The sequence below is a fragment of the Pleurodeles waltl genome, chromosome 4_1 (genome assembly GCF_031143425.1).
Source record: "Pleurodeles waltl isolate 20211129_DDA chromosome 4_1, aPleWal1.hap1.20221129, whole genome shotgun sequence".
NCBI classification, from domain to species: Eukaryota; Metazoa; Chordata; class Amphibia; order Caudata; family Salamandridae; genus Pleurodeles; species Pleurodeles waltl.
Window position 1 is genome coordinate 650,848,440 of NC_090442.1, and position 15,751 is coordinate 650,864,190.

The 15,751-nt window shown below is 43.5% G+C and overlaps 1 protein-coding gene across 5 annotated transcripts in view; it reads right to left on the bottom strand.

Moving 5' to 3' along the window:
- Positions 1–15,751, bottom strand: part of VEZT (vezatin, adherens junctions transmembrane protein) — a 201,952-nt gene that overhangs the window by 136,609 nt on the left and 49,592 nt on the right. For 3 of the 5 annotated variants that reach the window (XR_011202311.1, XM_069229098.1, XM_069229097.1), the window contains exons 4-5: positions 13,201–13,288; positions 10,791–10,880 (exon numbers count right to left, since the gene is read on the bottom strand). Coding sequence is in view for 4 of the 5 variants with exons in the window: in XM_069229098.1 (XP_069085199.1) it covers positions 10,791–10,880; positions 13,201–13,288 (178 nt within the window). In the remaining variant the exon portion in view is untranslated. The remainder of the gene's footprint in view (positions 1–10,790; positions 10,881–13,200; positions 13,289–15,751) is intronic. The other 2 variants (XM_069229100.1, XM_069229099.1) reach the window with 1 other exon arrangement.

Consider the following 15,751-nt stretch of genomic DNA (forward strand, 5'->3'; position numbering starts at 1 on the left):
GGTGTTGATGGGAGATATGATGGAGGTCTTGGTGGTGACATAAATGGTTCTGTTGGGAGCAAGCAGAAGGTAGATATGATGTTTTGTTTGAACAGGGGGTGTGTGGATGGATTAAAGTTCTTTATAATGGGACATAATAGTTAGGTGAATGTTAGTGATAATATTTACGTTTTGAACAAAAATAAATAAATAAAAAAAACACACACAGCAGTGCACCAGTTATAGTTAGCAGCACTAACTACAACGTGCGCCCCAACATGCACTGCATACAACCTCACATATTACATCACTCATGACGTTCTATGACATCAATTATGACATCTCAAATGACATAATTGATGTCATCACCGATGACATCACTCAAGAACTCATTCAAGTGTGTTAGTTTGAGTGCTAGATTACATAGTGATGCGTTACTACCATAGTACTTCTTTATCTACCACCATAGTCTTGTTGGAGGCCGTGGAGGAAGCCGGAAGGCATTGCTCCTGCCCTCAGGAAGCAGCTCCCTCTGGGCGGGAGCAATATTTTGATTTGTTTCTCTGCTTGCAGCTGCGCAGGCAGGGAAACAGATCAAAAGTCTGCTCCCATCGGCCAGAAGCATTAGCAAAGTTCCTTTCCCGCTGGGAGCAGACTGTCTTTGCTCCCGCTTGGTGGGAGTTTGAAAATGCTCCCTCAAGCGAGATAAACACAGGTTTCCCTGCCAGTGTCTCTGCAAGTGGTTTAAACATCCATGTACAGGGATGGGATCATCGGGGCCAATAGTGGCTCAAGGAGGGCCCACTCCCACCTTAACCTAATAGGGCTTGGGGTTGGGCTCCCAGGGGCCTTTTGAGGCTCTGGAAGGCAGGGGGTGTTGCACGGCCCTATCCCCACTTTGGTAATTATGGGCCTGGAGGTGGGTACCCTGGAGCCTTTTGAGGTTCAGGGAGAGGGGTTGTGTGGTCCACTCCCCAAATAAAGTAGTGCCAGCCCCGGGTGCAGGCTCCCCAGGGCCTCTCGAGGCACAGGGACGGGGGCCATGTGACCCCGCCCATCCCCATAAAAGCTAAATTCAGCCCTAGGGGTGGGCTCCCTGGGGCCTCTGGCCGCTCCGGGAGGGGGGCTATATGTCACCGCTACCCATTGAAACAATTTTCAGCTCTGGGGATAGGTTCTTCGGGGACCTCTGGAGGCTCGGGCCACAGGGCCCCCCTCCGCTTTATGAAATGAGACCCAAGTGTAGGCTCCCAGGGACATAAATATAATAAATGTAGCCCAGTGCCATTTTTTGTTCCAATCATGCAAAAGTCTTGTGGGGCAGTGGCATTTTTTGCTGTTTATTTCTCCTTTTTGGCCTGAGGCTCAGGGTGTCCCTCTGGGACCCACATGGGGCCTAGGGGGTCTTTGCACTGCCCACATATTTTTTTTCTATCTTCAGGACAGAGGGCTAAGCCCCCAAGTCCTGTAATGTCTACTAGCCTTTTTCTCATGAAACTGGCAGCCATTCAGAGAGCTCACTCTAGCAGGAGTCTGACTCTCACAGAAGCAAGATGACCAGAGGGAAATAAAGCTCCCTGGGCCAATCAAAATGCTTTTTTTTTTTTTTTAATCAGTGCTCCCGCAAGAGGCTCTTGGGACTCTAGCAAGCCCAACTGTCCAGCTACACAATTATTTTTGATCCACAATTTCTCAAAAGCTATTAAATAAATGTACACCAAATCACAAAAAGATACATTTGCGGACCAAGATCTAGCTTCCTGACGAATTTAGTTTAAATCCATTCAGCAGTTTTTGCTGTAGCCCGTCTTAAAGAAGTCAATGGAAAATGCATGGGGATTTTACATTTTGGGGACCCTGTTTTTACAAGGCCCCTGCTTGACAAATCACTCTGAAACTTTCCAGGAAGGAGCAGAGGTGGATAAACATTTCGAGGAACATTTTGTGAAGATTCATCAAACATGGCCAAAGTTACCAGCAAACAAAAAAGAACTCTTTCTATGGAAAAGCAGACCCAACTATAACTACCTAAGTGGTGACCGTCACAAGGGTGTGTATATATATATATATATATATATATATATTTATATATATATATATATATATATATATATATATATATATATATATATATATATATTCATACATACACACACACACACACAGAAGTGTACATATGCATACACATCTATATTGTGTGTGTGTGTGTATAGATAGATAGATAGATTCACTGAAAAAAACAAAGATTACAGGGATGTTATAGTTAGGCTAACATTTTAAATGTACAAAACCACAGAACTTCACCTGTTATAGTTATAGTTATGTCAAATAACTATAACTCGTGCCCTGTATTTGGGAGGACCAATCCTGACCCGGCCCACAGCACTGAACTGCACATAAAGATACCTCTTGGACATGGGCCTCTGGAGGGCGAGCCCGGCCACTGGTATATGTTTTTGAGCTATGGATCCCTAAAGGAAACCGCTTTCTGGAAATGCAACAGTCAAGGCAGGGTCGACCCCCTATTGACCCCTCTCTCCTTCACGCTGAGGCCCTTGCAGGTACCGGCGCTCTGCACTATGACCCCAGTACCGGCTAAGGACCATGTTAACTGTTTCAGCAGCTAGATGATGCTCTGCTGCCCTGGGAGTTGGGGTGTTTGTAGTGTTTTCTTTATTGAGCCTAAATTCCAATACATAATGTGGCGTACCTGCAGCCCACCCATACATCTGCCTCCTCCATTGACTACACCTGGCCCCCACAGTCCACCCAGTGCTCTATTGCCCAGAGATCATACATGGATAACTTGACACTTCTAACTTGGAACATCCATGGCATGAGCACTGTCGAAAAGCTCCACTTAATATACCAATATCTCAAACGGTGGGGTACTCATGTGGCTTTTTTTGCACAAAACTTATCAAGCCAAGGGAGAAGATCTAAGACTCCAAAAGACACAAGAAATTTCAGTACCAGTTACTTGGGCTATGCAACTGGGGCACTCATTTGGATCTGGCCGACAGTGCTCTTTCATAGTGCTGCTATTGAAATTGATCCAGTGGGGCGTTATGTGTTTGTGGAGGGAACGTTGGATGGTAGGGTCGTGCTGTTGGGGAGTGTATACTTACCAAATGTGGTGCAAACAAAATTCCTAGCAAATATATTAGCCCTCCTTACAAGATGGTATCACCTTCATAGGATTATTAGGCCAAATTTTAACTGGGTCTTTGACCCTTCGCTTGACTGATCAAACCTTCCTCTCCCTCACAGTGCACCTCGCAAAATATATATCACACTGCAGTACCTAATGGTCCTCGACTGACAGCTGGTGTGCCCTCAACCCAGCCACACAGGATTAGTCTTTTTATTCCCCCGCCCTCCATAAAGCCTGCATGCCAGACTAGACCACATCCTCTGTCACACTACTACAAAATTCCTAATAACAGATGCAGTGTACCTTGGAAAGACCTTGTCAGATCACAGCCCACTTCTTACACGACTCGCTTAGGGATGGCCCACCTCACATGTGACCAACTGCACTCGAGGATCTAGTGTTCAGCGTAACAACCTGTGAAACCATCATTAATTACAGCGCTGAAAATAGTAACACTGACACCACTCATCTAGTAGAATAGCATGCCCCAAGAACAGTTGTACATGGTCACTGCATTCAAGCTACCATTGGGGCTCAGGTACAGCCTGCCGTGAATTAGACCAGGTAGAGGCCTCCTTGTGAGGCCTGGAACAGGCCGCACCAGACAGCAAACATGCCAGTGTACAAATGAACTAAGACGAGAGACCGACTCGCTCAGTTGTTTGAATCACTACAATGTACTTACTACAGAGCTTACCAGGCTAAGATGCATGCAGAGGACCTCCTGGCGAGGCCATTCCAGTGAGACACAGATACTGAACTTATAACTGCCATCCGTTTAACTCCTAACTCCATTGTTTATACTGAAGAACAAATCCATTAAGTATTCTGCATGCATTATCAAGCCTTATACTACTCAGAACCTATCTGGCAGCGGCCCAGAACAAAAGAATTCCTTCTAACTTTGACAATGTAAGAGCTGACAGCAGAACAGAGCAATGTTTTGAACGGCCCATCACGAAACATGAGATCTGCAGTGCCATACGCAAATCTCCCCCAGGGCCTCTATTGAGACCCCAGGCCTGGCTAGACTACCTGTAGAAATGTACAAACCTATGAAGCCTTGTCAGCTCCTAAGTTAGCTGGGTTGTACTCTACTGCACTCAGTACCGGCTGCTTGCAAGTTCTGCTCCAGAGAGGTGGTGGTCACTGGGGTGAGGGGGGCCGCGCAACCCCCCTGCATATCAGTCTCTGATTGCCCCAAGGAGGTGGCAGTCCCCAGCCGACCTGCAGAGTTCCCAAATTTTTTTTTTTAATGCATTTTAGCCCTGGGGTGTCCGTAAGCAACCCCTAGACCAAGGCTAAGGGGGCTCAGGTTGACCTTACCCTTGCCCATTTTCTTTTTCTTTCACTTTGTTTCTGGGACTATGCTGGAGCAGAGTCCCAAGATGGCTGCCAATACTTTCTTGTTGAAGTGTTGGCAACCAATCAGATATTAGCATGGGGCCAGTGGGATCCGCAAGCCCAGATATCTATATTTTTTGCCCTTCAGTTTCTCTAAAACCACTAAATCGATTTACACCAAATCACAAAAGCCATGCTTTCTGGACCAAGAGCTAGCTTTCTGTAAATTTGGTGTAATTCCATCCAACGGTTTGGGCTGAAGTCGTGTTCAAAATCCATATGGGAAAATTCCCCTGGGAAAACATGTTTTGGGATCCCCCCTTTTTCTTGGCCCCCGCTTGACAGATCACCCCGAAACTTTCAAGATAGCAGCTGAACTGACCAAAGAATACGTTTTGAAAATTGTGTGAAGATTCAACAAAAAACGCCCTTCCTATGGAAACAAGGTCCTACTTATAACTACCTACTGGCAAACGGAGAGAGAGAGGAGAGAGAGAGAGATAGAGAGCGAGAGAGAGGGGAGAGAGACAGAGAGGAGAAACAGAGAGAGAGAGAGGAAAAGAGAGAGAGAGCGAGAGAGATATACAGAGAGAGAGAGTATATAATTTACTGTTTGACAAATCTGCATGAAAGCGTAAAATTATTTTTACAAGACTTTGCCTCCTTCATAAAAAATGTTACACTTGTATTCAGAAAGTGTTGTTTTGTGATGTGGTGTAAATATGTTCAGCAGCAGTTTTAGAAACATTTGCATTTAAAAAAGGGACTTGGATGGGCATGAAGGGGTTAAAAACGTAGGTGTGTCTAGAGAGGGTTAGTCCTGCAATACCATAAAAAATATTAAAATATGGATTGGCTGACTGACCAGTCCCGTGGCCAATTCAATTCTTATTTATTTAGTTATATAATAATAACAATAAATCACATAAATACATAAAACGTTACATACATTTAAAAAATAAAACTCATATTAAAATCATAAAACCTCCAATTCCAGTCTTAATTCGATAGATACAAATATTAAATACATTTTTTAATTTACAATATTCCGCCAACGTATAGCCCCTTTTAAAAAAAGAACCCACCCCGACACACCAACCATACGTAACCACAAGTAGGCTGGTCTATACTGCATAAAACCCTTTTTCTTCAGTAGGGGAAGTAAAAATCTTTGTTTAAAAGGTGCATAAAAATCACAAAACAGGGTAAAATGAATTAAAGACTGTGAGGACACCCCATCACACAAGCAAATTTTATAGGTTTAGAATCATACTACCCAAGCGGGAAGCACAAATTGATTCTGATTGCCCCTAATCGGAAGCGGGTAATGAGTGACCTTTTCCAGACATTTTGTACCGCCAAGAGATACATCTCAGGATCCGCCTGCAGCTTTAGCATTAAAAAATCTCTCATAGTTGGTTTTATTAGTTCCTCTGCCTCCCTGTTTGTTCTCAGAATTTTAAATAAGTTGTCCTTCACCCACCGTTTGTCACTATGTGTTAAACACTGTGGGGCATTAAACATTTCTGAACGACCAAAAAATGTGGCGGCCTCTTTAATATATGCCAACCAAGGGATATCCAAAACTCGGTCACAAGCCAAACAATCATGGAACACGTCCCTATTTAGGGAGACACAATCATTTGAGCACACGGAAATCCACAACAGAAGGGGCGCAATCTTAATGCCATCCTCGGCAAACTCCAAGTTCAATTCCTCGTGTAGGTAAAACCCAGAAATATTTTGCCCCACACCCAGTAACCTTCTGAACAATCGATTTTCCTCTTTCTGAGGGGCCATGCTACCCGAATAACCCTAAAGTGGTGCCCCGTACATAAGAACCAGGAGGTATTTACGTCTATACACTTCAAGCAGAGGAAGTATGGGCTTGTTCCCCACTCTTATTTCAAAATCGAAAGTAGTCCCTTCAGTGGCAGTTAATCACGCATATCGCCTCGCTATGCAGGGCTTCCATGTTCCTTTGTCAAACGTCACACCTAGACAGGGAAACTCGTGCACACGTCTGATGTTTTGGCCCTTTATCACCAAAGCCCCTACTTAGCTCAATGGTTTGCCACAGACCAGGAAGTGGGTTTTGCGGCTATTGACCTCTAAATCTAAATCTGACATAAAGTTGACATACGCCATAACCACCTTGCGGAGACTATTCATAGTACGGGCCATAAGCACTGCATCATCCACATATATCAGGGATGGTACACTCTTTCCATTTATTTTAGGAACATCCTTGCATCTATCAACCAACAAGTTGTGCAAGCCATTTGTATATAAAAGGAACAAAGTGGGGGCCAAAACACACCCCTATCTCACGCCTCTTTTGAAATTAAAAGATTCTGTGCATTCCCCCTGGGTCCCATATCCCACAAAAGTATTTGTTCCATAGAGTAAGTATTGGAGCAGCTCCACGATTTGGGACTCCATACCCATCAATGTTAAACATTCCCACAGTTTACTACGATTTACTTTGTCAAAAGCACAGCTAAGGTCCATGAAGGCAAGATGAAGAGTACCCCTCTTCGCCTGTGTATATAAACCAATCAACGTAAGCTAGTTCAGACATTGCTCTTGGATCCCCAACCCTTCCCTAAAAACATACTGCACCTTACACATCACATCATGCTCTTATATCCATTCTTCAATGCGCCGTAAGACAATTCACCCAAGATTTTCATCGAGGAGTCTAGGAGTAAAATCGGGCGATAGCATTTGGGATCACTGCGGTTTCCCTTTTTATACACCGGAACAATACACGCAGATTTCCAGAAGGGAGGGAATCCTACACTCATTTCCGCATTTAGGACACTTAGCATTATATAGGTTCCCAATACTGAGGATAGCTTTTGTACAGGTCCATTGGGACCGCATCAGGACCAGGCGCTTTGTGACTTGAGCTATCCTGCAGAGCCGGCATCACCTCCTCCAGTGTAAATCTGATCGAGAGATTTGGGGTACACCAAACAAATCTTCCATTTCCTCCCCATGGATCCCTCCCAGGAAGACTCTGCAAAAATTACCCACTCGTCAGGGGGAATATCACAGCCCAGACCCTCAGATATTCCTGGCTCAGGGGTACCCCTATTTACTATCTTCCAGAACAGGTTTAAGTTTTTGGTGCGTGACGCACACTCCACATCCTCCCAAGCCTGCTCCTTGAGCTGCTGTTTGCTCTCCTTCAAAGCAAGCTTATACTGAGCCGGCACGCTACTCACATAGACTTTATCTCTAGACTATGCCTTCAGTGCCCTCTTAAGAGTTTTCCTCGCAGAGTAACAGGGTTTATTAAACCATCCACCCTGATACTTAGGAATGGCCTCTCCATTTTTAGTCAGAATATCTTTGATGTAATCATTTATTTTATTTTCAGCATCAATCACCTCCTCTGGTAAGGGGGATTCAGCCAAAATAATCCCTAGTCTCAGGTTTAGATTTTGGCTCACCACCCTCTCCACTACCTGTGGCATGTTTGCCTCTCTCCAACAAATTCTTCGGCCCTGATCTTTTGTTCGCAAGCAAACCAGCCCACCAATCACTGATGTACACTAATTGCATTAGAAGTTTAGGGACACTGTAAGGGGGTTGTGATCACTAAAATTCTGCCTTTGGACCTCCCCATACTATATCAAATTTCTCACTGCGGGGTGGGTTGGGGAGACACGAAAATACAGTCAATTATGGACCCAAACCCTCTCCCCACAAAAGTTGGTACCTGACTATCAGAAGCAGCTTCCAGGTCAAAGATGTTCAACAAACCCAGGCTCTGCAGCCCCTTAATAAGGGTCCTACCCCTCGCATTCTGTAAACCCTTATCTGCATACACCCTATGGTCCTGCTCAAAAGAATTCTCAGCAGTGTGATAGCCCCCTATCTTTGCATTAAAATCTCCAGTTACAATCACATGGAATCCCATACAGTAAGACTCCAACCTTCCCTTCAATATCTGAGGAGCAGAGAAAAGGGCCATAATTTGGCAACCAGAATCCCATACTGTATAGTAAAAGTTTACCAGGAGTACTTTGTACTTATTTAGGAACACCACCCAGATGATGAGGGTACCCTGCTGGCTACATTTAATCTGATATGCTTTAGAGATCTTAGAGACTGGGACCAAGGTGACAAGACCCCCCTTAGAGCGATGGCCGGGCATCCGTTCAGACGAAATGGCAAAGCTTTGGAATCCATCCCATACCGCGGCTCCTTCTGACCAGGTTTCTTGAAGTAAGATGAAATCATAGCCTGAGATAAACTTTACCCATTGCATATCTTGTAGCTTTGCATCATAACCCGCCACATTCCAAGAAATTAGCAGAGTCATGGGAGGCGTCTCTCCCAGCCCACCCAGACATGGGGTTATAGCAAAGGAACCACCTTGTCCATTTCCTCCTGTCTTGGCAAGTACACCGTCCTGGCAGTCAATCATTTGCCTCCAGATCCGAGAGTGCAGTGAATCTATTTTTCACACTAAGCGGTGGCAAACCCTCCTGCAAATTGGAAAAGCCCCTGACATGGAAACCATCCGAGGGCCGGGTGTGCCTATAAAAGAAGCCTAAAGGAACCATGCCAATATTTTCACAAGCCTGGGGTCCGTCTATTAAACAAAACGTCCATTATGCCATTGCAGTTAAAAATCACAATTTTTACTCAGCCAATGTCCTGTCTTATTCTTCAGCTGTTCAGTGGATTCACTTGAGCCTGGAGCGAACAGTGGTACATTTGTAAGTGTTACCACAAAGGGGCACAGTCAGGTGGAACCTCCAATTGGGTGGGTGGGGGACCACTAAAAAAGTAATAATTTTGACCCCTCCTCCGCTCTTGTACCGGCACTGCTTTCTCTCCAGTCCTGCACGAGGATCTCCCCCAAATACCATTTCTACCAAGTTCCGCTACAGTTCTGCACTAATTTTCTTTGGCCACCATTACATGCTTTCTGGGGTTACCTATATTAGAATAAGGACGGTGTGAAAGCTGCTGGATATCACAGAAATGGAGTCCTGCCGTGAGCCTTGTGCTGCTAAGCGTGTCCCGCGCCGCAGCGTGATTTTGCCCTCTACAAGTGTCTCCGGCTCCTGGCAGGGACGCTAGGAAATGGAGTCCTTGTATGAGCCTGGTGCCGCTAAGCCCATTCCAGCCACGGTGTGCTTTCACCCTTTTCAAACGTCCCTGGACTCCTGACCGGGGCGCTGGGAAATGGAGTCCTGCCATGAGCCTGGTGCCACTAAGCACGTCCTGTGGCCATTTTGATACTGTGGGACCAATCTCTGTACCGATCAATTTGATTGGCTGGCTGCAACTGTTAAGAAAATGTTGTGGCTGCCACTAAAGGCAAGTTTACAAAAAAGGGCCATAAGGGGGCAGCGTACAGACACCCAGAGCTCCACTAGCACTTGTGGTGCAAGGGAGCCCAGAGGGGCCCCCAATCCCACCCCACCCCACCCCATCCCATTCTCCCCATCCCAGAGATTAAAATGAAAATCTTTCAGGCAGGTACAGTAGTACTCCCGCAGCCCTCCAATGAGGCACAGGTAGAGCCACAGTACAAGCTTCCACCACATGGTACAATTCTAGCTTCCCTGATACCAAGGGAAGGAAGCTTGCATACCCAAAAATGGATTATTAAAAAAAAAAAAAAAAAAAAAAAAAAAAAAGGTTGGTTGGATGCCCGTAGGAATTGGCTGAAGGGCAGGCTGTATGCAACAAGGGTTAGTCATCCACAGGGTGTTGTGCACTGGCCCTAGTCACAAGCCAGGCCCTGCAACCAACCCCCTGCTGCAAATGGGTGAAGACTGCAAGCGGGAGAGGGGTGGGATGGGGTTTGGGGACCCGCAGCAAGGTTTTGCAGCCAATCTTTCTTTGTGCATGGCATAAGACAGGGGTTAGCTCCCCACGGTGATATATGTAAATCGCAGTGCGTGGTCCCAAGCCAGGCCCTGCGGCTAAATCTCCACTGCCACAGCTTAAGCAACACCCCTTCGGAGTTTTGTAAAATACACTACATACGTTACTGAAATGAGAAAAACAACATACAACAGTAGAGCCATGCCTAAACCCCCAATATGAGAAAATACCTTCTACTATTTAGGAAACTGGTGAAGTATTGACTCTTCATTAGTCAGGACCACTAAATCGATTCCAAGAAATGTTATTTGTGGTTTGTTTTTGCTGGTCATTGTGGTAAATACATGAGTTATTTAATTAATGTACTTAACTTCCTTCGGCTCAGGAGTGCATTAAGAATATCTGCATAACCAAGCACAGACACACTATCCCATGTATAAGGTGTGGTTTTTAAACTTACCAACTGGTGTAACGTGTTATCTTTCCTTCTGTCCAAGGGAAACGGCAACCAGCTCTTTAAAGTGTCAACTAAGCCTGAGAAAATGTGTAGCTGAAAAAAAAAAGAAATATGTCTTAACAAATGAAACGGTCACTTATACCTCTTTCAAAACAATCACTCCCTTTACAATAAAGGTGTTGTTAAACATCACCATAACCACGGAAAAGAAAAAGGGGGCAATTTCAACGCAATTTCATTTTATGCAGAAACAACAATTGCCTCACTGTTAGTATTTCATGCACTTTGTGATTATCCTAGATATTATTTGCGAAGATTGTTCGGTTTCTTAAAGACTTTGAATTTAATCAAGAAAAATAATCACTAGTTTGCTGACTGTGCAACGTTTAATTCAGCTTTATTACAGCCATACAAAACAAAATAATTTTACAAAAAATAACCCTCATTTTAGAACAATATCGAAAAGAACGAGATTAAAAGTTTGGATTTAGCAACAGAAAGGTTCTGCACTAGTGATATATTGCTGCTCTCTACAGTGACGTCAGCTGACGACACCACAGTTAGGACGTTAAGGTACTAAGAATGTGGACATACAAACTGAAGGTCACTTTATGAGGAGTGAATTGGAGTTGGTCAGGGAGCAGTCCTGAAGGAGTACTCCACTCACACACTGGCCCCACCAGAGCTAAGGGAGTAAAGCAGGGATTATTCCCATCCTAGACTTCTCAAGTGTACGGACTGGCTAAAACTGAACTAACCATTCTCACCAAATAAACAGTGCATTAACGCTTTTATGGAGAGAGGAGACTAGGCTACTAATAGACAGCCTGTATCAGCAAACTAGATTAAGGAAAAAATCTCAGTTATAGTAAAACTAAATCTAATTCCAAACCACCACACTAAAGAACTCATAAAAGCAGCCAAAGAAGAGAGAATCTAAAACTAAATCTAATTCCAAACCACCACACTAAAGAACTCATAAAATCAGCCAAAGAAGAGAGACACCTAAATAGCCATATTAGAAATGGTGGATTAGTCCGCCATCTAGGCATGATTACAAGAAAAGGACCGTAAAGTGAGACTGCCTTACGGAGTCTAGTGCAACAGGTTTCTCGATTATTAGGTTTTGTTTTCTGGAGTTGAGAGGGAGAAAGGGAAGGTTGCAGTCACTCTGCCGTCAGCGTTGAACAGGTGTGTTTGAAAACAAGTCACCTCAAAGGAATACATACCACAACCTGTCCTGACATTAATCTGCATTGACCGTTTTATTTCATCTGTCATTAAGTCGTCAGCCATTTTAATATTAACATTTCCATTACATTAATACGATCTCCTCATTTTACTTTTACAGCATCCTTAATGCCTAACTGTATCTCTTACAAATAATAAATATTCAGTCAGCCATTTTACTATTAAATCGTTTTGAAATAATGTATCTTACTCTCTTCAGAAGCTCACTCTTAGGTTTGACTTAAATAAAACATAATTTGTATTTAATTATATACACTTTATTTAAAATTACATTGAAGTTCATTCTCTTTTCCTGAAGTCTAATCTTTACACTATCCTTTGCCAAAAATATCTTTATGTATATTAAACTGCAACTTGCTTTAACTCTAATGGCCAATTCATATAGTTTTATTAAAAACTTTATACTACATTCAACATAATTGCTGTAAAACGTGTTTCTTTTACAGCATAATTTGCACGATATCCAGAACCTCATAATAACTGTCAACGTTTATTATTTAACTAGATTTTTTGAATGAACTTAAATAGATTTTTTCAAAACAAGGAAAATTACCCTAACCGAAACCCCAACTCTCAACCCCAAACAAGATAAAGATTTACTTTGTAATTATATTTAATTAGTTAATTTCAAATTACTACATAGTTTTTTGCTCAACACCTCCAGGTCATTAAACCAACAACAAAATTGTAAAGGAAGCAAAGCTTTTGTTATCACAACTGAATAGACTGAGATGGTTGAACAAAGTAATGACTAGGCGATCCTTACGGCCCCGTAATTCCTAACCATAGACCGAGGGAGGGGAGGGGCTGGCAGCCAGATTGCCTAGCAGGCATCACAGATGATCAACACTGGGAGGAGATAATAATATCATGCATCATTGGAAAGAATGTCATATTTCAAGTTTCTCTTCATAGGGTGAGGAAGAAATTTAGTTATACTTAATGACAGGGTCGTTCACAAAAAGACCATCCAGATAACCTTAGGCCTTAAAGGAGGCTACAGTTTTTTTATTCTTTCTGTGAGCTGCTCAAGAAGGTGATGGAAAGTGGAGCCTAAAGCCAGGTCTATCATAAGAGTTTTTTAATTCAAAGGTGTAATCAAGCATTTTTATCATAGGCTCATGTAGCTTTCTAATCAGAAGAAGCCTTTTGCAAAACCTACCTCCACCATGCTTGGAAGCTTAACTTCGCGCAAGGAGATCCACGAATGGACGTCTTCCTCTTCAGCTTCCTCTACAGATGAGTTATGGCTTCAGTAGATTAAAAAGACAGTGCCAGGTCAGGGTTGCATTTGTTTATTTTGCTGTGGCTTATGAGAATACACCACCTATGTGCCAGACGACAGACAACTTCATAATATACCTTACTTTAAACTGATATTACACAAAAAGTGATGGATCCAATGCTTGAATTAATCTCAGCCACTGGTAATTACTCTAGCCGCATGCCAATCGATTGTTATTCTGCACACCATGCCACTTCAGTTTGGACCCAGCTATATGCAAATCAGTCTTGACTCTACTCCAGTGGGAACAGTCCAGCCTGAACTGCCAGGACAGGTCCTCCTTGAACCAGAACACAAGCAACGAAATACCGGTTTCGCCCTTGTTATGGGCTCATCAGCCGGGTATAGCTTGGTTCTATTGACACAGTGTGCAAAGGACCCATGTCTGATCATACCTGTACCATTCAGGGAGGCATACTAGAGTATACAAAAAGTGAAGGATGGAATGCTTGAATTATTCTCAGGCAAGGCTAATTACTCCGGCCTCATCCCAATCCATCGTTATTTTGCACACCATGCCACCTCAGTTTGGACCCAGATATATGCAAATCAGTCTTGACTCAGCTCCAATTGGAACTGTCCAGCCGGAACTGCCAAGCCAGGCCCGCACTGAACCAGAACACAAGCAACCCAGGACCAGGCTGATGAGCCCATAACTATGGTGCAATCAGTCAACATAGTCTGTTGGTAGGGCCTGCCCTTTGGTCTTTTTCTGAAAGCTACTTCAGGAAGGCTGATGACAGCCAGATGCAGTCATCACACCTCCAACCTGGAAAATCAGAAAAAAATGTGGCATCTTTACCATCCAACTTTATTTGAGTCCCTTTCTCTTCTTGACTAAGGAAGGAAGTGACCCGCTGAAAACTAACATCTACAGTGAGCTCGAAACCCTTGCGAAGGGCAGGTTTCCAGCACATAAATGGAGGCTCTGCCCAACAGATGTTGATCAGGAGTTTTACAACCAACCTAGGAGGTTGGCAGAAGCCTTTGTATTTCTTCTTCGGGAGGGGAGGGAAGGGAGTGCAGTGTTGAAACCTCCGCTCGAGTCCTGCTGGCTCTAAGTCCCACCTCGTCTCTTTGACTGCCACCACATCCATGGTTGACCAGGTAGTGATGGGCTCAAGGCCCCACTTACTCCTGACCCCACCCGTTCCTCTCACTGTAAAACTATTTTCAAAGGTGGCAGATATGATTTTGGAGAGGGAACAAATGCCCAAATATTGCTTGGTGCTCTGCGTGAAATTATTATGAGGTCACAGACGATGGCAAAAGTTAGGTTAAGAAAATTCATCATTATTTTGCAGCTGCAAAATTTCATACAGTTTTTCCCTGCAGAAAGCCGATGTGAATAAAAAATGTCTTGCAGAGGCAGAAATGTCCTGTAGGAGTGGTTTTCTCCTCTAATCAGCCACTTCTCGAAATCATGCACAAAAATGAAGTTGAAGTATATACTTACATTCAATTTTCACCTTAAGTGGTGCAGTGAATTTTACAAAATGTTGTTTAATTTTGTGGAGCGTTAAAAAAAAAAGTGCGGCTGTGCATAGCCCTATTATTCAGTGCAGGGAGATTCCTAGAATTGTCACAAGTGAGAATTATTAGGTGCAGCACTCGCCAAAAGGGAAGAGAACGCATGGATTAAATCCTCCTGCTCATTTGCCTGTTCGCTTCTTCTTGCCTAAAACACAGGGCCCAGTTCAAACCGATTCTGCTGTGACTTACTACTGTATGATTTCTGGCTCATGCTCCTAGTTTACTCCTGAAATGAAGAAGTAAGTCAAGGGTAAGCCACGAGTCCTTTCCTGGCACGCAGGAGTAAACCAAGAGTACTACAATAGTAAGTCACGCCTTTTCAAAGCTTTGTAAATTAAGCATAACAATTCTTTCATTGAAATAATGTGCCTGTTCTAGCTTGAAAATGTTGAGAATGTTCAATAAACATCAAAAGTGCATAGCGATGTCACCCTACTGAAGGGTGGTGGCTCTGTGCTCTGGCTGAGGGAAAGCTGTGTGACTATACATGCCTCAAGTCAAGCAGCCAAAATGTAGGCCTTGACTGCATACAGTTATGATACCGTAACAGATGTTTTTATTTTTATTTTGGGCCAGATGTAGCAAAGGGTTTTACCCATTCTGTGTCTATGGGAAAATGTGTTCGTACATATGGCCCTTTGTTCGAAAGTTAAGGGTCGGACTATGATTTTTACACTAAAATGTGAAAATCTTTGCACTCACAGTGCATGGATGATACTGTAAAGCTGAATTATTAAAATGAGACTATTTCGCTGTCAAATAAGTATTTATTATTTACATGGTTTTGATAGAGATTTACAATCGGAGTGTGGAATGCACACCTACACCCAGAGAGAGTTTAAGAACTTCCAATACAATAATAGTCCATGTCACAGAGGAGACAAGCACTGCTGTG